General features: G+C 45.4%; 1 protein-coding gene across 3 annotated transcripts in view; it reads right to left on the bottom strand.

Annotated features, from left to right (window-relative positions):
• The window catches only part of SLC24A3 (solute carrier family 24 member 3), a 357,605-nt gene that overhangs the window by 21,068 nt on the left and 312,099 nt on the right, over window positions 1-24,438 (bottom strand). For all 3 annotated transcript variants that reach the window (XM_032795892.2, XM_032795894.2, XM_032795893.2), the window contains exons 15-16: window positions 23,727-23,839; window positions 163-228 (exon numbers count right to left, since the gene is read on the bottom strand). In XM_032795892.2, the coding sequence (XP_032651783.1) occupies window positions 163-228; window positions 23,727-23,839 (179 nt within the window). The remainder of the gene's footprint in view (window positions 1-162; window positions 229-23,726; window positions 23,840-24,438) is intronic.

Here is a 24,438-nt window from a genome sequence, read left to right as displayed (position 1 = left end):
CCAGATTAGGCCCCTGGAAATTGTACAGTAGGAATCAGCAGTACCTCTCAACGGGACTCACAGCAATTGCTGCTGCTCTAAGAGAAAAGGAGCACGTGGAGAAAAAGCAAATGTCTATAAAATTACTATTTGGAAATGAAGAATAAGAGATAATATACATACGGTAACAAAAACTGATGCCAGCAGCAAGCCAACAGAATAGATAAGTCCTCTGCTGTTTAACTGGATCTGAAAAGAAGGAATTTTATTAAAACTATGTGAGAAGTTTGAAGAATATAGTTAATCTCTGCTAATTATTCTGTAGCCATAAACCACAGTTTCTAAACATCTCCAGCAACGTAAAAGCCAAGTAAGACCATTACATCACTTTTTTAGCCCACTCCCCATTCCAGAAGAAGGTGTTTGATCAAAGGGTGACATACTCAGAGCCTGAGAGCATTACAAAGCCTGCCACTCCCACCTCAACTATCTTACTTGTCTCTTCATTATACCATGAGAATGTACCTTCCTTCTGATTGACTCCTGTGTGATTCCTGCATGAAGAATATGGGGAAAGGCCTTTTATCCTGACCCATCATTTGATTTTCCAACTATCGTGGAATAAATTCCAGGATAAAAACTGTCCTTTCCCCCGTACAGTTATTAGGCTGCATAAAGGAAACAAAGATGGAATCTAATAGTGCAGATTGGCACGGTCAGTTTACATCATTAGAGGGGATCTCAAATATCTAGTGCTAAGGCTGTTGGTTCTGTTTATCTAACTAGGGCTCCCATCACCCAGCATATGAAAGCATCTCACAGTTGTTAATGAATTTATCCTCACAACAGCCTTGTAAGGTAGGGAAGTGCTATTATCCCTGTTGGGCAGCTGGAGAACTGATGTGCAGAGACTAAGTGAGTTACTCACAGTCACCTAGAAGCAGAGAATCGAACTCATCACTCTCAAGTCCTGGGATTAAACCCCTAACCACTGGACCATCCTTCCTCCCTTTACGCTCATATGAGTCTGTCAGAGCTGTTATTGTTTGTTCCTTTAGGTACTTCAATTGTTTTTTTCTAACTGGCATATTGGAGAATTCAGTTCCGGACTCAAGCTGGTCGAGTCAAAACTCTCTGCTTCAACTGGCCCATGTACCTGGCAGGCCAGGTGTTTGCACTAGGATTTCAATGAGAGAGAAATGTACAAGAGTCTTTTCCTTCACTGGAAGGTTAATACCTTCCCAACTGGAAGCAAAGCAGCTGGCCATGGTGGAGTGGGTACCATAGGCTACTGCAATTTAACCCTTCAAACTACTGAATTTTTAATTTTCTCCATCCAGTTAAAACCTTAAAGCCTAAATAATCTTAAGACTGTCTCGAATTCTGCTTATGCTTTCCTGGGTACACCTCATAGAATAAGTTTCATTAAAAAAATTATTATATATTATCATGTAAAAGCAAGTTAATGTAGAGAATTTTTGCTGGGTAGATGCTGCAGTCTATTAAAGCAGTGTTCCTGAAGTGCACTACTAGCAACAGAGAATTATAAAGCAACTGAGCCAAATTTAATCCTCCACTCAAATCAATGGAGTTACAGAAGGGAAGAGTTTGGCTCATTCTGTGCAAAGAAATCATTAGCAAAGTTCAGCTAGAATCAACAGGCCTCCAAAAAACAAATCATTTCGCTCAGTTTAAGATTCTTTGTAGCAGGAAGTCACTTTACACACTACAAGCATCTTTAAAAGATACTTCAAATGAGGACATTTCTAATGTTTGTCTGGGTGTGTTTATTTTCATTTAGTGCCGGAATATTTCCAATAGCATAACTCTACTTGTTACTGGGATCAAGAAGACAGCTGAAAGTGCAGTGTTCTTCCTTCAGTGGGCTCATTTCCAGCTCTTAATTACTCAGCTGGGTCTACAGATGTATACAGAGCAAAGCAAAAGCATTAGTCCATTACTGCAAATGATTTGCAGAGCAGAAAATAATTCTGAGGATACAAGTTCATACACCTCTAACAATGTGGGCCTTGTGTTTTAACAGCTGGATTTCTTTCTGGTTTGCAAAACTGTCTTTAATCTAATGAGCAATTCAAATGAGAATTTTCTGTGACAATGTAATTTACTCAAGTGCCAACAGGGGAAATAATGGCACACAGTGTATCATCAGCCATCTTTCAGCACTCACATCCTCTCAGCTGGATTATAAAGTGGCACATCTGTAAGAGAATTAGGAATTGCAAATGCAAGGGACAGCTAAAAACTCAAAAACTACATGGCACAGGACTCCTAAGACTCTCACAGAGTTCTACAGATACACACAGGAAAAACAAATTGGCCGCCTGCTGGGCCAAACTCTGGGCTCGTGACACAGGTGTAGATCCACAATAACTCCATCGATTTCAGTCCCCCAGTGCAACTGAGAGTAGAATTTGACTGGAAAGGGGAGCTCAATTCTGGCATTTGGCAGTCACAATCCTGCAATAAACTCCATGAAGGCAAATCCCTCTATGCAGGCACTATTTCTTTTTCCGCTTGATTCCACTTCAACTGGCATATTTAATACCGACAGTTATGAAGTGGATGTCTGTGCTGGAGGCAGGGTGCACCTACATGGCAAGATCAGAGCCTTACACGGGCTTGAAGAGGAGACTGTCTCTTATTTCGTGCTTGTTCAGAGCCCAGCACAACAGGACCTCTGGAAACCACTGGAATGAAACTAAATTATAATAATGAGAACCGTTCATTAAATTCTTATTGCTGATATAAACTGGAGATATTACGGTTTTTATACATGACCTGTAGCCCAATCAAATTCTGGAATTCTGTTGCGCCACAGATTAACAAGATCATCATGTGTTATTCTCAGTAGTGTGACTGCCCCAGGAAGCTAGAACATGCATTGCTTCAAAACAGTAAGGCCAAATCTAGCATCGCCCATGGAACTGAAGGAGGGAAAAGTACTGATCCTGCTTTTAATGTAAACTGCAGGCTGCAAGTGCCACCCACGGAGCTGTGTGCTTGTGTAGCTGTGGCTGGAGAATGGAAGAAGGCTCCTGAGCCATTGCTGCTCACAGCATCAATTACCACTTCTTAACAGTCCTCACAGTTTTTCTGAAACAACATTTTCTCCTAGGGTTGGAAGGTGTGTCTGCCTCCTTGTCTGAGTTCTGAGGACCTTCTCCAGTACTTTTCTCTAAACCTGTCTGCTCTCCTCTGAGATCCTCATATTGTGCATGCTGTAATTATGGGGAAGGAGGTCTGGACAAGATTCCCTTCCTGGCCTGTTGACGGTGCTGACACTTCCTCTTTGCTGAGGCTAGGGTTTTGCCTTTGGACCACTCCCATCCTTTCCTGACCCTGAACTAGAACAGCAAGTAGTCTTACTGGCTCAATTAATGACGGTAGTATGGATTTACACTCGTGTAACCGATATCAGAATCTAGCCCCTAGGGGTCCTGCAGAGCTGCCAGGGGCTGACCAAGAATCACTAGGTTTTTTTGTACAATAATTCTTGTTTGGATTTTGATTAGAAGCTGTTTCTTCCAGGCTCCAATATATTTAATAGCTGGTGGTATTAAATAAACCAGCTAAAGTGGAATCTAGCGGAAAAAGAAATAAACTGAAGCAGCTGAATGTTTTTAGCATGGAAAATACCTGCATTCAACATGAAGGACAGATGGTGCTTCTCAGTGACATGATTGGACTGGTATGAAAACAGGAAATGTACCTTTGAAAGCAGAAAAGTTCTTAAACCTACATCTAAAATGGGCCAAATGTTGATATATAAAAGGACCATTGTTACAGCGATTTGTTTTTCAGCCCATCTGAAAAAAAATCCTTTTCTTAATTAAGAATTATTAAAATGTACTAAACATATGTTAAGCATTTATTAATCTTTTATACACTATTTATAAACAGAGCCTGAGGAGAAGGCATGGCCATATGATCTGCTGCTCTTAAAACCCAGCAGGCCTTACAAAAAGGTTGAGTTTATAAAGGGTTAATAAAGATTAACAAATGTTTCATTAAATGATTACTCAACTGTTACAGGGCAATGGATTGCTTATGACCCCTGTAACAACCCCCTATAACACACATGACTCAAGACTGTAACACGTTCACAATGTCTATTAATTATTTATTAACAGAAACTTAGTCTAAAGTGTGTTGCATCTCACAACAGCAAATCAAATAATCCAATAACTCCCACCCATTGCAACACCTCAAGCTGGAGACTTGAGCATCAGTTTTCATGTAATGGAGTTGCATTAGGAGAGATGAACTCTCACTCCAGCCTGACAGTTCTTGTTTTCACCATTAGGTAACTAGATATGCTTCCATCCTTGAGTCAAATAAAATGACCCATTGTATACAGGCAACCTTGCAGCAGCTTTCCTTTTGTGAGGCTTGGCAGCCTCCTAGAAAAGGATGATTTCTTGGAAGCAATGGAAGAATAGTTGTCTAACTGAGCTACTTTAATTTCCATGTCTGAGCACTCTATGCCCCTGTGATGGGGTGTCCACCCCCACACAAGGCCTGAAGGGGTAAATTAGGCCAGTTAACCTCTTGGCTGCACCTGGAGGAAAGCCAGAGCGTGCTAGGGCCTAACTAGCTAGGGGAGGAGCTGGCCAGGGTCTATACAGAGAGGAAGTTAGCAGCAGATAAGGGGCTGCAGTCAGGTGAGTCTGCGGTCACACTCCCTGAGACAAGGGGGAGAGCAGGAGCCTGAGAAAGGCAGGGTAGGAAACGGTCAGGTCTGAGAGGGATAGATCTGAACTGCAGGTTTGAGGGACGCTGGATTGGAACCTGGGGTAGAGGGTGGGCCCGGATTCCCCTACCAACTACTGCAAGAGTGGCAGAGTCAGCATGGTGGAGACTGCCTGACACTTTGAGGATAATATCCCAGAAGGAGAGGATGGTGGTGACTTGGCTGGAGGGCTAAGCCACGAAGGAAAGGGACTGCAGCTCTGGACTAGCAGGACAGCCGTTGCAGAGTGACTGACTGGAGCAATGGGCTGAGTGACTACTGGACAGGGACGAATATTTTCCCAGATGAGGCCCGAGGAGGTGCTGCTGAGCGTTACAGCCTCGTTGCAATGAAAATCATTACATAAGCCTTTTTCTGACGGAAGGATTAAACCTCTTCCATGTAAATAGAGAAGGATGGTTTCCTTGGGGAAAACAATGCTCGCCATGGAATGCACTTTGTCAGGAAGCTCAGTTGGCTGGAATTGATATTGCAGCTATATTTTCTGGAACAAAAACTACAATTCACTGGCCAAAACCTTGTTGGGAAATGCAAAGCGTTATACAAGTGACTGAGAAGAAGTTTCCATGGTGGTTCAGGAGTCGGAAATGTGTCTGTGGTATGCCCCATGTGGGCCTAGCGAAGTGGAAGGACTCCGACTGGAAGGGGGAAAACTGGAAAGAATCTGCTAGTAGGTGAATTGAGAACAGACAGCAAAACTGCGTAAAGAAAGTTACCAATACAAAACTGCCCACGCGTCAGATTTTTACCTGTTGTAAACAGGCACAGCTCCTGTGGTTTCCTCTGACTAGGAGCAGCATTGATTTGCACCAGCTGAGGAGTTGGCCCGGTGCATGGATATAATCCATTTTTTTGTTCCAGCTTCAGCTCCTGTTTTTGCCTCCCTCCTGCTGCTGCGGAGTGTGTAAGTGTCACTGAATACTAGGATCCTACAGGACTCTGTCATCACGGGCTTTACATTGGGCAGTCAGAAAAGGACCAGGCCTGTTTGAGATTAAGGGCATTTGGATCTGGAGTGCGATGCTGTTCCAGTTTTTGAGGGGCTGTTGCATGGGATTCTCACTCTAGGAGAGAAAGGTCTCTTCCTAGCCGGGCTGAGCTCATTGCCTGAGCAGCACCGGGGAAAGAGACTGCAGCTGCGCACACTTAGCCAGCCCATTCCTAGCCCTAGCAGCACTTCTCATGAAGACACCTGAAGCCACCTCCCTAATAGCAATGAAAACACAGTAGCTTTTGTTCCAAAAGACACAGTTGTGATTCTTCTATCCCTGAAAGAAAAGACAAGATGAGTGCTCATGGGGCCAGATTTAGACCTGGTGTAAGCAGGTTGCACCTCCCTTGCAAGTGCCTGCCTGGGCCAAATTATTTGGTGCTGTAAACAGTGGTGTCCCATGACATGTGACAATAGGGCAGGAAAGCAAAGCAGGTGTCAATGGGCTCCTACTACTTTATTTTACCTGCTTAATCAGCTAGATGTTTTCCCCGGCACACCCGCTTCTGTCACGTGGAGTGTAAGTTATGCCCATTTTACATACACACCTATGGCCAGAGTGAAGCGGGTCACACTGCTTTATCGTCTTCCAGCCAATGTACTTCCGACATGTAACATATACTGCTGTTCGGCTCATCCCACAATATGGCTCAGTGTCTCACTAGCTTTACTGGCACATAGTTTTGCTGTTGTAGCCTTCTCACTGGCTCCTTTCGCCAACCACTATAATGCTGCAGCCTGACCTATTCCCACTAGCCACAGGGGAAGCCTCAATGGCTCTGAAATGTGATTCAAATGCTTAGGCAAAACTGTTCAGACCTCCCCAACTTTCAAACCTAAACTGGAAATAGGGTGGTGTAACCAGGCCCCTTCCTCAGGCCCCCTTGCTGCAGCTCTCCGCTGTCTCAATAAAGGACTCTGAGGTTCCTGGATGCAACACCCGTGGCTTTTTATTCTCACACAGTTCCCACCACCAGTGATTCTATTTACAGCTGTACAGGTTTTCACTCCTCTTCCCTTTACAGAGAGTCTACCCCAGCCTGGAGACTGCCATGCCTCTGGCTGTTCTCTTCCCTCCTTTCTCTGGCTGCCAGCCAGCCTTTATGGCCCTTGAGCCTGCAGGTGCAGCCCATTCAGAGGCCAGGCACCAGGCTTCTCCCCAGCCCCAATCCATTTTAACTGATTGGGGCTGGCTGAGCAGGGCTAATTAGCTGCCTTTGCAGCAGCACCCTGCTACATACCTCCCCCCTTAAGCCAGTGCCAGGCCTGGTTGCCCCTGGCCTCTCTTCCCTCGGCCCGGGATGTTACTATGCGGTGGGGCCGTCTGCTCTGTGGAGGGGCCCCCAGGACCAACCCTCTGGGGCTTTGGCACACCCCACCCACAAAAGGCATATTGGGTAGGCACCCCACAGGTCCACGGCCACCCAGAGGTCTTCACACCATTCACATGCCTGAGCTGGCCGCTCCAGAGGCTTCGGAGGCTCCTCCTCCCATGCCCCTGGAGTTGTTGACTCTGAGCCCCCTGCCCCGAGTCGGCCCCCCGCTTCCGGGCCAGGCCCTTCACCTCTGTGCTGTGGGGCCTCCCCGTGGGGGGTACCTTTAATCTCCCCCCAGGCGTCCTCCCCCAGGGAGTCCGGCCCTGGAAGCTTCCTGACCTTCCCAGCCATTCCCTCTGGTTTGCCCTCTTGGCTTTGTTGTCTAGGCTCTTTCAGTTGTTCCTCTGGAGGTTGTAGGTCTGCCCCTTGCTCCAGGCCCACCTCCCTTAGGGTCCTGCTCCCCTTTTTCAGGGTTCTCTCTCTCTTTTTTGATGGTCGCTTCCCTCTGGTTGCCCTTCCCTCTAGGGGAGAGCACCAGTCCTGCCCTAAGAGCACAGGGTAAGCTAACCCTTCTAGTACCCCCACCTGCTTCCAGGCAAACAGCCCGTTTACTTCGAGTGGTACCTGGGCCACGGGACAATACTCCCTATCCCCGTGGATGCATTCCACACACATCCGTTTCCCGGGGATAAGCCAATGCGGCTTCACTAAGTTCCTCTGTACAAAGGAGCGAGCAGAGGCCATGTCCACCAAACCCCGCTGGGGCTTTCTCCCTACCCTCATCGGGACTGTGTCCAACCCATGCCTCCTTTTCCGTGCCCCACTCCAGGTCCAGCCACAAAAGTCTGCCGCCCCACACTCCATCACCGGGCAGTCCCGACTTTTCTGTTCCAGCTTCCCGCACCACCAACACACGAGCTGCCCTGGGCGGCTAGGGGTCCCCTTGGGCTCCTCCTGTCGCTTGTCCAGCGGCTTCACCCCACCATGTTCATGGGGCTTCCTGCCCCCCTCTGGATCCCGCAGGGCTCGAGGCTCCCTCGCTGGGAAGTCAGCCTCCGCATATTCCTCAGTCCTTTGGACTGCTGCTTCCAGAGTGGCCGGCTGGTGTCCCCGCACCCATACCCGCACACTGTCTGGGAAGCCCTGCAAAAACTGCTCAAGGACCACCTGGTCCATTATCTGGCCCATGGTGTGGGCATCGGGCCTCAACCATCGGGTTGAACAGTCCATTAGCTTCTGCACAAAGGCCCGGGGTCGCACACGCCCTGCCCACCGGGCTGCCCGAAATTTCTGGCGGTATTTCTCCGCTGACAGTCCGAGGTGGTCTAAAATCGCCGCCTTCACCGCCTCATAATCCCTGGCTTGGGTCTTTGTCAGGGCCATATATGCGGCCTGCGCCTTTCCGGTGAGATAAGGGCCCAGCTGCAGGGCCCATGTAGTCCGGTCCCAACTGGCACCTAGGGCCACCCGTTCAAAAGTGCCCAAAAAGGCATCGGGGTCATCGGCAGGGGCCATTTTACAAAGGCTGAGGCCTGGGGTCCGGGTACCATCCCCCACAGCAGGACTCACCACTTTCTGCAGGAGCTGTTGCTGCATCACTGACTGCTCCTTTATGAAATCCTGGAGGGCCTTCTGTTGCTCTGCCTGCCAGACAAGGAGGGCCTGCCGCTCCACCTGGTGGGACTCCTGCAAAGACTGTAGCATCTTCTGCATCTCCGTCTACTGTTCTGCTAGCCACTGCAGGGTGTTTTCCATGGCCAGGCCACCACACTGCATCTATGGCGCTGGATCCCAGACAAGCCCCCACGTGTAAACAAGCCCCTTCCTCAGGCCCCCTTGCTGCAGCTCTCCGCTGTCTCAATAAAGGACTCTGAGCTTCCTGGATGCAACACCCATGGCTTTTTATTCTCACACAGTTCCCACCACCAGTGATTCTATTTACAGCTATACAGGTTTTCACTCCTCTTCCCTTTACAGAGAGTCTACCCCAGCCTGGAGACTGCCATGCCTCTGGCTGTTCTCTTCCCCCCTTTCTCTGGCTGGCTGCAGGCCCGCAGGTGCAGCCCGTTCAGAGGCCAGGAACCAGACTTCTCCCCAGCCCCAATCCATTTTAACTGATTGGGGCTGGCTGAGCAGGGCTAATTAGCTGCCTTTGCAGCAGCACCCTGCTACAGGTGGCCAGATAGCAACTGTGAACAAATGGGACAGGGGGTGGGGGGTAGTAAGAATAATTGGAGATATACCTATCTCCTAGAACTGGAAGGGACCTTGAAAGGTCATTGAGCCCAGCCCCTGCCTTTACTAGCAGGACCAAGTACTGATTTGAGCAGAGTGGGAGAGGGGGTCTAAGAGGCAAGTGAAGGTTTGATTGTAACATGGGTAGGGCCTGGGTAACAAGAGTTAGCAGATATGTTGGCATGGACTTCAGAACAGGTTAGGAATCAGAGTCCATACCCAGACTCCCCTGTGAGATTGTACTCTTGGTTGCTAGCCTGGGCAGAAGTCCGTGCTGCCACATCTACACTACTATTTTCACCTGTGTTTTAGATTAAAGCTAACCCAGGTATGCTTACCCATGCTGCAGTTACACTTTGACTTGCAGTGTAGATGCATCCTTAGTTGGATTTACCCTACTTCCAACCAACACTGCTTTCTTCTAAATCATAGAGGGGAAAAAAACTCAGCTCCCTCCCTTTATTTAAAAACAGGAAATGCTTTCCTGGGAGACAATTGTCTACAAGCAAAGCATGGTCTGGTATTGAAATCAGGAGAAATAAACTCTCCTTTGAGGTTTGGCTTGTAATCACATAGCTAAGCAGAACAAGAGAATACCCTGTGTTGACTGATTATGGCTGACAGGTTTGCAAGTTCAAAACATATACAGCTTGAATTTAAATGGGGTGCTTCCCTTCTCCCCTTTCTTGCACCGCACATGCAAGGATGCTAACATGAATTCCAGATAGCTCTTGCAGTAATGAGCATTGAAGGGCAACCAGCCTAGCAGCATTTGAAGTTGAATAATAGGGAAATAATGTAATTCCAATCTCCAGTTCTGTTCTGGAAATTGCTGAGAGGAAAAGGACTTGCTGTTGCCAAAACCAAAACTGATTTTGCTCCAGGATCCATATATGTAAGTAATTATCTCATTTGATTGCAATGGCTCTGGTATATTTCCAGCCCATCCTGCTGGCAAAAGCTGAGAGTTCTGAGTCTGCTCCCAAACCTAATTTTGGTATAGCTTCTCCTGCAGTGATGGGGTTGGCATCACAAGTTAGTGAACTCTGCATTCCCTGAAATATGATGGGGTCTCCAGAGTGCAACAAACCCAGCTGTAATTTAGGACATGTGCTACATTCCTGCCTGTCTGCCTGCATTTCCTTACTGGATAGTTTTGAGCTGGGCTGCTGTGTGAATTTCCTTTGTACAATCCAACACAATTAGTATCACCAAGGGCTTGGTTTTGAACAATGCAGGCATGTACAAATTTAAGGTAATAAGGAATGAATCCAGGAGTACAGGAGGACCGGATCCTGTGCTGAGAGCTCCCTTTGAGATCGGAAGTAGGGTTCCCAACTCTCTAAATGCACAAAACCGAACACCCGTGCCTGACCCCCTACCCCTACCCCTACCCCTACCCCTCCCCTTCTCTGAAGCCCTGCCCCATATCTCCGTTCCCCCCTCCCTCCATCGTTCGCTCTCCCCCACCCTCATTCACTTTCACCAGGATGGGGCAGAGGTTGGGGTGTGGGAGGGGATGTGGGTCCTGCCAGCACTTACCATTACTCCCAGGAAGTGTCTGCCAGGTCCCTGCAGCCCCTGGGTGCATAGGCGGCCAGGGAGGCTCTGTGTGCCGCCCTCGCAGCTCCCATTGGTTGCAGTTCCTGGCCAATGAGAGCTGTGGAGCGCCATTCAGGGTGGGGGCAGCACACAGAGCCTCCCTGTGCCTAGGGGCCGCAGGGACCTGGCAGCCACTTCCAGGAGCTGTGCAGAGCCAGTGAAGGTTGGAAGCCTGCTTTACCCCGCTGTGCTGTTGACTGGCCCAGCCCTGCTGCGCCGTCGAAAACCAGACGCTTGGCAACCCTAATTGGAAGCTTTTATCACTGTACATCATTCCAGCACCCAGTCATAAAAGCCTGGGATGAAGAGAATTAATCAATCAATGCAAACTAAGTAAAGGAAGCTGCAGGGCTCAATTCTAGGCCGGCTATGCCCCTGACTAGGAGAGTCATGAGCTCTGTTACTCCTAGTCGCAGGCTATGGATATCATCAGGCTCTGGGTGAGGGGGAGAGCAGCTGCCACTTGGCTACTATTCCTCTGAATAGAGAGTGGGTGGGAAATTGGCTTCACTCCCCCCAATCCAACACAGTTGAGCTGGCTCAGAGTGGGAAGGAAGTTGTCCCACCGCAAAGGCTGAGGCAATGGTGAAACAGAGACCCAATTGTGACTCTGTCACATCACTCAGTCTGTACCCTACCCCGGCACAGGGCCTTGCTCAGACTGGACTGCCAGGGCCAATCCTGCCCCATGTGAACAGATGAGTAAGGGCTGCAAAATGGGCCCTGTGGTTGCTAGCGCTTCAGAGGAAAACAAGACTTCACACCATGGAGGCTGAGTCGGAGGGCACACACCACTGGTGGAACAATGCTTTGTCAGGCAGGACAGAGTTACACAAAACGGCTTCATGCCCAGTCAGTTGTTGTTATACTGTGATATGAACTGATGCCAACATGTGGTCATTGGCGGCACTTTTGCAAAGCACACTCATTAGCAGGTCAATATCAGTACTGTACATCTGAATTTGAATAGGCCTAAGGACTAGGTTTTGTTTGAGAGCTTCTGGCCAAAGAAACAACACAAGTCCCATGGCTGGAGGCAAGAACATTCCTCTGTGGGGACAGCGAGTGCTAGCCTCACCTCTCATCTCACAGGCAGGTCTCTCTGATACACCTGGGGGATTGCCCAGAACAGGAGCCAGACATCAGCTTTCAACAGCCTTCACAGTTAAAGCCTGCCCCAGGGGCTGATGGGGAGATTGATCAACAGTTCGTAGTGCAGCTAGTACACTCGCTATACAGATACATAAGAGGAAAGTGTGGTGAGATCAGTGACAGCTCCATTTCAAGGTGGAGCTGACCCTGCTCTCCTAAGGAAGTTAAAAAATACGTCCTGGCCCAAACCTGTTCTGATTACTGAATGTGCTGCAGGTTCACTAAGGCTGCCAGATGGAGACCCTGAGAAGCACCTGGAAGAAAGATAGGAAACCTTTTCCGTGGATGGTTTTGTTTCTATTCTGCATTTGCTAGGCCTGCATTACTTGGCTCCCAAGGCATTTCAGAAGCAACAACCAGTTCAGGACTCTGAGTGTTGAATAACTGAAAATGTGAGGGCTGCAGGGGACAAAGATGGTGTGGTTCTTTGCTGGAAAGCTGTGCATGAGGGCTGGATGAATGACAGGGCCAGTACAGAGGCAGGTAGAAGGGTGTGTGACCAAACTCTGTGAGCAATGATGAGGCGAGTTCTGAAGGAGTAAGACTGACAGGTTTTTCCTACTGATAGGCTTTAACAAGTAAAGAGGCTACCTCGAATTAATATAACTCGGGTATAGATGAGATGCAGAAGGAACCAAGGTAATCCGGTGAGGAAGCTTCTTGATATTTATTTTCTTAGACAAAGGCCAGGAGGGTTTCATTTGCATCTGATTTGCAAGCTGCTTTACTTTCTGGTGGAGAAAGGATGGAGGTGGTGGTCTGAGCAACAGTTGACAGCAGTGGGAGAAACCTAAGAAGACAAGGTGGATGAGGCAAAAAAAGGAACCACCAGGGATATCACAGGTTGAGATCATGGATAATCCTCCTGAAGGAGGAGACAGCGAACAACTATGGAACCTTTCAGTCTGGTCGCTAACAGTAGCTGTTCTGCCCTGGAGGAAAACTAGATTGAGAACTAGCTGTACGCTTTGACCAGACTCCTGTCATTTTGTGACCAAGAAGTAAGCCAGAGACAGAAAGAAAGAAAGAAGGAAAAAGATCCAGTAACCCAGACTGGTGACTGCACAGGGAGAGATTTGGCTCCAGGCATCTGTGTCCAGAGGGAAAAAAAATCAGAGTGGCTTCTTGCCTCCTGGTTGCCAGGAGAAATAATCACAATGAGGTTGTCTGACATTATAAAGGAGCAGTCCACATTTTAGTCCACGTGGGAACAACTGATTCGAAAAAGGGAGATTCACTATTGCCAAGATTCACTCCAGGCCCTTGGAAAAGAACTGAAGATCACCTCGCTTGAGCCCATCTTTTCCAACATCTTCCCAGTACCGAGTGAGAAAGGGAGAATGGTATCAGAGAGCAAATGATAGAATCAGAGAAATGGAGGGCTGGAAGGGATCTTGAAGTCATCAAGCCCAGCCCCCTGCGCTGAGGCAGGACCAAATAAACCTAGATCATCCCTGGCAAGTGTTTGTCCAGCCTGTTCTTATAAACCTCCAATGACGGGGATTCCACAACCTCCCTTCGAAGCTTATTCCAGAGCTTAGCTGCCCTTAGAGTTAGAAAGTTATTCCTAATAACTAACCTAAACCTCCTTTGCTGCAGATTAAACCTATTAATTCTTGTCCTACCTTCAGTGGACATGGGGAGAACAAATGATCACTGTTCTTTTTATAGCAGTCCCTAACATAATTGAAGACTGGTATTTGCTCTCTCCTGAGCCTTCTTTTCTCAAGACTAAACATGCCCAGTTTTTTCAACTTTTCCTCATAGGTCAGGTTTTCTAAACCATTCTAAATCATTTTTGTTGCTCTCCTCTGGACTCTCTCCAATTTGTCCACATCTTTCCTAACGTGTGGCCACCAAGAATTGGACACAGTATGCCAGGTGAGACCTCACCAATGCTGAGAAAAGCAGGATAATTACTTTCCATATCTTACATACCATACTCCTGTTAATACACCCCAGAATATTAGCCTTTTTCACAGCTGCATCACACAGTTGACTCATATTCAATCTGTGATCCACAGTATTACCATCTAGCCAGTTATTCTCCATTTTGTAGTTATGCATTTGATTTTTTCCTTCCTACGTGTAGTACTTTGCATTTTCTTTATTGAATTTCATCTTGTTGATTTCAGACCACTTCTCCAATTTGTCAAGGTTGTTTAGAACTCTAAACCTGTTCTCCAAAATGCTTACCATCCCTCCCAGCTTGGTGTCATCTGCAAACTTTAGAAGCATACTCTCCACTCCACTATCCAAGTCATTTATTAAAATATTTAACAGTACCAGATCCAGGACTGACCCCTGGGGGACCCAACTAGATACACCCTCCCAGTTTGGCAGCAAACCATTGATAACTACTTTTTGAGCACGGTCTGTCAACCAGTTTGTGCACCCACCTTAGAGTAATTTCACCTAGACCACATTTCCTTAGCTTGCTTATGAGACTGTCATGTGGGACTGTTTCAAAGGCCTTACGAAAATCAAGATCTATCACATCTATTTCTACTCCTCCATCCACTAGGGCATTAGCTCTGTCAAAGAAAGTATGATTTGTTCTAGACAATTCCATGCTGGCTATTCCTTATGATCCTATTATCCTCCAGGTGCTTACAAACTGATTGTTTAATAATTTGATCCAGTGTCTTTCCAGGGATGAAAGTTTGGCTCATTGGTTTATAATTCTTGTTCCTCTTTGTTCTCCTTTTTAGAGATAGGTTCTGTGTTTGTCCTTCTCTAGTCTTCTGGGACCTCACCTGTCCTCCGTGAGATGTTGAAGGTAATTGCTAGTGGTTCCAAGATAGCTTCAGCTAGTTCCTTAAGTACCCTAGGTTGAATTTCATCAGGTCCTGCCAACTTGAATACATCTAACTTAATATTCTTTAACCTGTTCTTTATCTATTTTGGCTTGCATTCTTTCCCGCTTGTTGTTAATATTAACTGTGTTGAGATTCTGATCACCATTAACCTTTTCAGTGAAGGCTGAAGCAAAATAAGCATAAAACACCTCAGCTTTCCTAATCTCATGAGTTATTAGCTCTCCTTCTTCACTAAGTAGAAGACCCACTCTTTCCTTTATCTTTCTTTTACATCCTAATGTACAGTAACTCCTCACTTAAAGTCGTCCCAGTTAATGTTGTTTTGTTGCTGATCAATTAGGGAACATGCTCGTTTAAAGTTGTGCAATGCTCCCTCATAAAGTTGTTTGGCAGCCATCTGCTTTGTCCACTGCTTGCAGAAAGAGCAACCCATTGTAGCTAGCTGGTGGGGGCTTGGAACCAGGATGGACTGGCAGCCTCACTATCAGCTCCTCGCTCCCCTAAGTTCCCTGTGCGGCAGCTGCCCAGCAGGCTATCAATTGCCGGCAGTTCAGCTGTCCCTCCCCCCTACTGCCAAGTGCTGCTTCTTCCCTCTGCTTTGGAGCTGCTCTTGGGAGCCTCCTGCTTTCTGTGCAGGGGAGGAGGGAAGAGAGAGGTTAATGTCAGGGTGTCCCCTTCCCCCCTGTTCCTGCCCCCTGCTTACCCCTTCTCCATATAGAGGAGGGTGGGGACAACACAGCGCTCAGGATGGAGAAAACTTGCTGGTTGCAGCTGCTGTCTCAACTTCCTGATCTTTTTAAAGACAATGTACTTAGAGTGGTGACAGTGGTGTCAGGGGCAATGAGCATCTCTCTCTCCCACACACAGGGTGTGTCTCTCTGTCTCTGTCTGCCATGCTGTCTCCCCTCCCTCCATTTGTGCTGCCCTGTAGAGTGTGAGGCTACATTAACAACAACTTGTTAACCCTTGAGGGCTCAGCCAAATGCTAGTTCATCATTCAGCAGTAAGGCATTTCCTGGGCAATATCCCACCCTCTAACTTCACCACCTCAACCAAGCTTCACAATCATCATTGCTGTGTACAGTATTAAATCGTTTGTTTAAAACTTGTACTGTGTGTGTGTGTATATATATATACATATATATATATATATATAATATAGTTTTTTGTCTGCTGAAAAAAATTTCCCTTGACCCTAACCACCCTGCCCCCCTTTACATCAGTTCTTATGGGGAAATTGGATTCATTTAACATCGTTTCGCTTAGTCTCATTTTTCAGGAACTGAACTACAACCTTAAGTGAGGAGTTGGTGTATTTAAAGAATCTCTTCTTACTGCCTTTTATATCCTTTGCTAGGTGTAACTCATTTTGGGCCTTAGCCTTTCTGATTTTGTCCCTACATGCTTGTGCTATTCTTCTGTACTCCTTAGCAATCTGTCCATGTTTCCATTTCCTGAAGGATTCCTTTTTGATTTTGATGAATGATGCACCCATTTTGTAGATTCTCACGGCACTGGAATAATGCCTTCTGTGATGAGCGACGTTTTGGATTAGGTCTCCATTTATGCAGATGGGTACCAACAGCCTGCATTCAAAATGCAGATGTGCTTGAAACTACTTGGGAAAGTGGGAGGAGGGGAACTTCCACAAACTCAATCAATATGGCGCAGGATTCCATACACATAACAAGAGACAAGAAAGAGAGATTTTTTTCTGAAATAAAAACTGAAGAATAAAATAATACATGCACTAAAATGTACATTCACCAAAGCAAAGAGCATGGGAAACAAGCCACCAGAACCAGGAGTGTCACTTACAGGGGGGCAGCTTGGGCACTGAACTGGGACTCTGAGTTCTATTCCCAGCTCCGACCTACTGTGTGAACTTAGGGAAGTCAATTCATCTCTCTCTGACTGGTTCCTTTACCAGTAAGATTTTTTTCCCCAGGGTCTCTGTTTATATTATGTGTTTGTACTGAGCAAGATTTTTAAGGATATTTAGGTGCCAAAGATTTCAGTTGGAGTTAGGTGCCTCCAGTGACTAGGATGACGGCCCTTGATTTCAGGAGGGGCCGTTAGGTGCGGCTGTAATACTGCTCTGCTACTAAGGAGGCAGAACTGGGACCTTTTGGGATGAGTCTCATCACAGCACTGTTAGGACTGATCAGTACAATCTATACAGAGTTTCTGTGATATGTTAAAGGTATTTACAATGCTAGCGAGCTACAATTCAGCAAACAAAAGAATGCCGACCTCATGTCCTAATATCTCTGTGGCTCAATGGACCCTCTGTAAAATGGGCACAGGAATCCGCTTTACAGTGGTTCTGTGAGGCTTACTGTTTGTAAGACACTTGGAGATCCTTGGATGAAGCACAACACAGTGTTAACAATACAATGGGGCCTCACATTCAGAACTTTACCACTTAAACCTATTTCCTGCTATGAGCACTTGATCGGCTGGTTAGTGGGTGAAACCACATTACCACATAAGGTTAAAAAAATGTCAGCATCTATAAAATCATTGCACAGCACACTGCCAGTTGTATACACACATCACGATACCCAAGCTTGTCACATAGACAAAGAAAAAGGAATCAGATTCTGCTCCACATTTCACCAGTGTAAAACCAGCGTAATGCCACTGATTTCTTCTGGATTTACCCCAGTGTAAATGAGAGCAGAATTTGGCCACTCGTGATTATAGATCAGATGGGACAAAATAACAGACATAGAGGGATTTCACCAGACATTACATAGGAGAACAGTCTAGGAGCAGATGTCAAATGGATTCTTGCCCTGCCCATTCTCCTCCATCAGGAGGATCCCTCTAGGGTTCCCCACAGGCAGCCTCACTGACCTAGCCACAGGAAGGGGAGGGCAGCGTTAGTATGTAACTAGGGATGTGTCTGCACTGTGTTTTAAAACCCACAGCAGCAAGTCTCAGGGCCTATAGACTGGGGCTTGTGCTATAGCACTAAAACCAGCTGAGCAGACACTGGGCTGAAGCCCAGGGTGCGGGATGGGTCAGAGCCCAAGCTCCAGCACAAGGAGCAACATCTACAGTGTTGATTTTAGCACAAGCCCTGAGAGCCCAAGTCAGTAGACTCAGACTCACTGCCATGGTTTTAAGACACAGTGTAGACATATCCTTGGTGCCACAGAAGCCCTCCTGGCAGATATTGATGAAGGGAAGTACTGAATCAATGTTTCACTGGCTGCTCTGTCCAGGACCTTGTCCCAACCAACAGATCCTTCCACCTTCTGGGCTGCACAGTCAACACAGACACTTTGGCTGCTTTCTGTCACCATTACCTTCCCAGCAAGCAGGCTAACCAGTTCAGGGACCCTGTGGATGGGTTTCCTCTGATGGATGATGGCATGAGCCCAAGCTAACTCTGGCCCCAGGAGCGTATGATATGGGTGAAATCCTGCTATCCCCCCCACCCCAAAATCAATGGCTAAACTCCCAGGATTTCACCCTATGTGTTTTAAGATATTCATCCTGGACTGATTCAGCAAAGCATGGAAGCACGTGCCTAACTTTAAGCATGGACCTAAATCCCATTGACTTAATGTGACAAACATGTACTCAAGTGAAGAGATGGTTGGGAATTTTCCATCAAAAGGGTTTTTCTATGGAAAATGTGGTTTCACAAAATCAAAATTTTTCCACAGAAAAACTTCAATTCTGCCAACATTTAAAAAAAATATTTCTTTCAGGAAAACTGAAACATTATTTTGTTTTGGACCAGGCTGTCCTGAATTGAAAGGTTTTGATTTGTTGAAATGGCCTGAAATGTCTTGTTCAATATTAAACTTCATTTCCCTATGGCACTGAAGCAAACGAACCTATTCACATGCTTAAAGTTACTTGTGCGCTTAAGCGCATTTCTGGACTGGAGGCTTCATTTTTAGCCCACCTACTCTTTCCACCAGTGTCTTCGCTCCATTGGTCTTAAAGCTACAAGTGCCTTAACAGTTTGTTTATTAAAATGCATTTTGCCTCTGCTTTCTCTCAAATTTAATTTCAAATCCCCTCATCCGGCTGTGGCATGATTCAGTTATCTTGCTCATTCCGGTGGGGGTAATTTGCAGTTTTGTATGGTAATTTAAAAGGAATTATGCTCAAACTGGCTTTTCTTTTTTTAATCTTTTCTTGTGTGTGAGGGGGGGAGGGGGCGAATGCTTCAGAGCTTCAGAAATAGCTTTGGGGACTTTCTCTTTTGGATGAGGCAATCCAAATGGGAAGTTGGGAATCTGCCAAACATTTACAGAAATGGTAATTATTAGCTTTGAAATCTTCCAGTGTTAAACATGTAAGCAAAGTCATATTTGTCTATTAAAACCATGGGCCCAGTTGTGCAGGGCCTTATTGATGTGAATAAGTCTTGTTCGTGTGAGGAGTCCTAACACGTATTTTCACAAATCCCTCAGCGTAAGCTTCGTGTGGTTGTCTTCTCTATGTTTAGTCCAGTACCAGGCACACTGATGGGGTTGAATAAATAATGAACAATCATAATTCACAAGTGTTGTCAGTGTCAGCGGACTAAATCTGAGCCAAGTGGAATCTAGTCCTTACACGCCAAATACAGTTTTTAGTTTAGCTAATTGTGGATTCTAGGCTAAATCCATTAACTTGAAGTAAATAGTGAGGAAACGCTCATTGCAGATTATAGGGTTGTTTGTAAAACTGCCTTTTAAACATGTGACCACATTGCACAACAAATAATCTGGATAAATTAAACAGGGAGGACATTGTTACACATGCATGAAAGCAGTCTACTCATGTTCAGCCTCTTGTTTATGTCCCTTTTAGAGGAAAAACACAACAAATATAGGGATGAGCCACGATCTAGAAAAATGAATTTGATTCCTACTACAGTAAATTTAGTTTTGTTTTAACCCCAGCCTCTTTTCCCAATCCAAGTGAAATGTCAAAGTTCTGTCATAAAGTCACTACTCCTCCACACGGAGACTTTAGCTTTGGATCTTTAGTCAAGATCAAAAGTATCATGATTCATGGAAGATGTTTAATACATTGAAGCTTAAAATGATGAATAGGTGAAATAGATGCACAGATCTTTTTGATATGCACTGAGTTTTAATTAGTCCTTTGCGCTCTCTTAGCGCCACGTGGGTGGGATAGGGCAGGAGAGCTTCCACTGCTGCTATTTTATTAGGTATTAGGAAAAAGTTTCTACAGATAAGGGTAGTTAAACCCTGGAATAGGCTTCCAGGAGAGGTTGATGGGTCCCTGAACTGAGTGGGGGTCTCTAGGTGCTGTTGTAATACAGAATCATATTTGAAAGCCACTAAGTGTTGTTTATTGCTTTAAGGGAATGTAGTGCCACCAGTGGAGGTGTTTAAGAACTGGGTGGACGGACACCTGTCAGAGATAGTCTCGGTAGACCAGGTCTCAGTGCAGGGGGCTGGACTTGATGACTTTGCAGTCTTTTCCAGCCTTACATTTCTAGGATTCTATATTACTGCAGATCCTAGAGACCCCTACTCAGATTGGGACCCCATCAGGTTAGGTGCTGTATGGACACATAGTAAGAGCAAGTTCCCACCCCACAGAGCTTCCTATGTAAATAAACGAGGCTGATAAAGGGTGGGAGGTGAAATAGAGGCACAGAAAGGGGCAGTCACTTGCCCCAGGTCACACACAGAGCAGGTCACTGGCACAGCTGGGAACAGAAGCCAGGTCTCCTGACCCCAGTACTCTACCCATTGGATCACACTGCCTCTAAATAATGAACATGCCCTGAAGACAGACAGGGGACCGCAGTCTTCAGGGATGCCAGGTAATACGCACTGCATTCACTTAAAGCAATAAACAACACCTACTGGCTTTGTTCAATAGGGTGCCAAAGTTTAATCCACGTGCAAAGGTCTTTGTTCCTCTTATGAATTAATCCTGGATACATTTGTGGGAGTGGGAAAACCTTCCTGCCAATTCCTGACCCTTGAATGCCTGACTGTGTGCCTTTAATGTTCCCTTATCACACTGATAAGGATTTTCCCAGGTTGTTGGCTGGGATAGATGAGGGTACAGGGTGGGGAGAGACACCCATGAAACGAAAAAGCAGCAGCTTCACTTTGCAGGACTTGAAAGCTCACCTGGCTGGCAGGAACTGGCAATGGCATGTGTCAATTCCATCATCAGGAGCTGTTTGACTTAATGCCATCAGAAAGCACTTTCCTGTGCGTCTTAGGAGGGATACCCTCTCCTGAGACCTCAGGAGGTCTGCTGGAGAGCAGCAGAGTGAAGGTACAACCATGCAAGAGCAAGCCCTGCTCACTAGCACTCCCTAATCCCTTTGAATTTCACAAGACTCAGGCGTTTTTCACTATGGTCTTGATGGTCCCTAAGTCTGTGGGTGCAGGGGATAGTGGATGCCATAGGCCCATGACAGCCCTTGCTTGCAGCAGGTGGGCAAGGATAGGGTGGGGTGTGGTTACAGCCTTGACTCTGGCCCTACAAAACTTTGGCCAGCTGAGCTGTCACAGGGGTGCAAACCTTTGCTGCTGATATAGGCTCAGGAGCAAGAAGGAAGCACAGTACAGGCCTCGTTAGCCAGGCATGTTGGGCTCGATCCTGCAACGTGCTGAGTGCTCTGGGCCTGACCTGGTGAGACACTTCAGCACATGCTTAAATTAAGCACAGGAGCAGTTTCACAGCCTGAAGCATAGACATTGCTGCTGGTTCCACTAAAGTGCACTCTTAGTAACTGCCTTGAAATCTTACTTAGATTTGTAAGATTTTTGGGGCAGGGACTGTGTTTTTTGTTCTGTGTTTGTACTGTGCCCAGCACGGTGGGGTTCTGGTCCATGACTAGGGCTTGTAGATGGTATGGTAACATAAATAATGATGATAATTAAAAGGAGATGGTGTAATCATGTCATTCAGTGACAAACATTGGAGAAAAAGGAAAAGTCAGATTTCAAAACTGCATTTTCCTTTTTCAAAAGTCTTTAGTCTGAATATCTGAAGTACAAGATATGGGGGTTTGCAACAGAACGACATGGTCTAGTGTCTGTCTCTAAACGAGTTTAAATGATGTTACCAACTTCCCCAAAAGAATGAAGCATAATGAAAAATTGTTTCCTCAGAATAATTAAAAAAGCTATTCTAAAGTATATCAGAACAATTGCTGTTGGGGTGACCTTGAGGCTAGACACATTTTTCTCCCCACATTTTCTATAATTACTACAATGTATGACGTATGAAAAATGCACTGTTCATTGATCAGATTTAGCACCGTCTCAAAAATTAGCCAATGATTTTTTCTAAAACTTCCCAAATGACAGAAAAATAGTGATTCCTCCGTTGTTCCCCCCTCCATTAGTCATGTTCTCCTCCCTCACAAGAAACAGAACATAATCTCAAACGTAAATGATTACTGCAGTTTTACAAACAAATTCCAAATGTATCAGTAATCTAGGAAATAGAGGGAATTTTTCCTCACCATTCAGCTACACAGGAAGATATAAAGTGAAGGCGAGCATGAGACAATAAGGGACAGATACTCAGTGGGTGTACTGTTATAGCTCCAATGACTTCCATGAAGCTACGACAATTTACACCCAATGAGGATCTACGCTTGAGTATCAAAAGATTGTTCCACAGGTAACGCTGTACAAATGTTATATACAAAAATCTGTATTAACAGAATGTTAAGGTTGCAAAGTCAAGCACTCAAATGTTAGGAAATGCCAGAATTAAGGTTGCCTGTTCAACCTTAATTTGCCCATCTTCTGGGTATATGTTATGATACAGTCTATATCTACATGATCACCATAGTATCTTAGTGTCTTCCATTTAAAATTAATAGCAATACAAAGTCTCTAGAGGACTTGAGAGAGTCTCTGATACTTCTCCCTTTATGGGCACTCTAACACTCTGGTTTTTGACCACCATCACACATTTGGTAAATATTTTCAAGGAATTATCCACAGCAAGGTCCAGGTCATTTCCCTGAGTAGTTAGTTATCTTATTATCTTGCAATATTAAGAAGCAGCTCAAATGATTCCTTCCTATGTGCATCACCTTGCACCTGCCAACAAAAAATGTAATCTGATATCACGTTGCCTAGTCACTTAACTATGTTAGATTGCTCTGGATCCTCACAGTCTTCTCTAGTCTTAACTCACCTAAATAATTTTTTGTCACTTGCAAATACAACCATCTCACTATTCCCTCCTTTTTCCAGATTATTAATTGATCGATTAAACAACAATGCTCTTAATATAGTTCCTTAGGCCACCCCCACTGTTCAACTTCTCCTATGCTGAAATCTGATCATTTATTCCTACACTTTGTTTTCTGCCTCGTTAGTGATATTCTGATTCACGGTAGTGTTTTACCCATCATCCTGTGACTACTTAGTTTTCTTAACAGCCTCCTTCATGTACTAGTTTATTGACATGCTCCAACAATTCTAATGGCTTACTGGGCACGATTTTCCTTTCCAGAAGCTATACCCGTTTGTTCCTATCTAAACCTTTTCATCTATGTGTTTTATCATTTTATTTTTATCCCTTCAGAGTAGAGCTCTCAGTCTATTATTAAGCAATTTATGTCTCTCTCGTGTATCTATTCAAAATACAGTATAATATGGTATCTTATTGCAGTTTGGGCTATTGCATTCAATGGGAAATAAAAGTACTCATGCCACAAATCTCATGCCACAAATCCTAGACAGAATTTACTACAATTTCCTACATCATATACAGGTATTGTTATTTGCTCACTCAAATTTCAATTGAAAGAACTTTTACCTGACAGAAAACATGACAGGAGCCTAAAAGAAATATTTGTACTTAATAAAAAATAAATAATGAAACATAAGACTTACATATGAACCATAATCCACTGCTAAAGTCTGCAGAGCCCATGGGAGACCCAGGCCAATTAAAATGTCAAAAACATTACTTCCAATGGAGTTCGACACAGCCATATCCCCCATGCCTGCAGAAACAGGAAAACGGATACAATCAGGCATTTCAGTAAAGGCTTCTTGCTCTTCAATAAGAATACCTGCATCTGAATTACTCCTGACTCTGCATAGATTAACACTAGCTAGATTTAGCCTCCTAAAGCAGTATTGACAACTCAGTTTTTCTTAAAGCTCCAGCTTCTGGAGTCATGGGAAATATGTTTTAACTAAAAATAATTTTTCAGCCCTCCTGGTTGCAGAGAAAAGCTAGAGAAAATGACTCAAGTGCCCCCAAAGTCTCAGAAACCAGAAGGCAAATAAACAGAAGCCCAATTCAAAAAATCCTTAATTTTCAAGTTAAACATGTTTTTCTGAGTGCTTGGCATTGGCTATGCTGCTAAAGCAGGGTCCAGATTCGGTAATGGCCTTTACTATCTCTGTGATGGCAAGTTAGTTCTAGGACAATCTCTTGTTCTCTCTGCAAATATTAAATTTCAAATCAGCATTGATTTCACTCCTCAGAACCACTCCCTGCTGCTCCTTTGGACATATTAGTATGCCACTAAAGTAGTTCAGCCTCACCCTCCCCAAATTTGACTGCTTGATATAAGCGGCCCTCCCCAAATGTTAA

This window comes from Chelonoidis abingdonii, chromosome 3 (assembly GCF_003597395.2).
Source record: "Chelonoidis abingdonii isolate Lonesome George chromosome 3, CheloAbing_2.0, whole genome shotgun sequence".
Classification (NCBI taxonomy): domain Eukaryota; kingdom Metazoa; phylum Chordata; order Testudines; family Testudinidae; genus Chelonoidis; species Chelonoidis abingdonii.
Note: the sequence above shows the minus strand (reverse complement) of the source record. Positions and strands in the feature narration are given on the sequence as shown.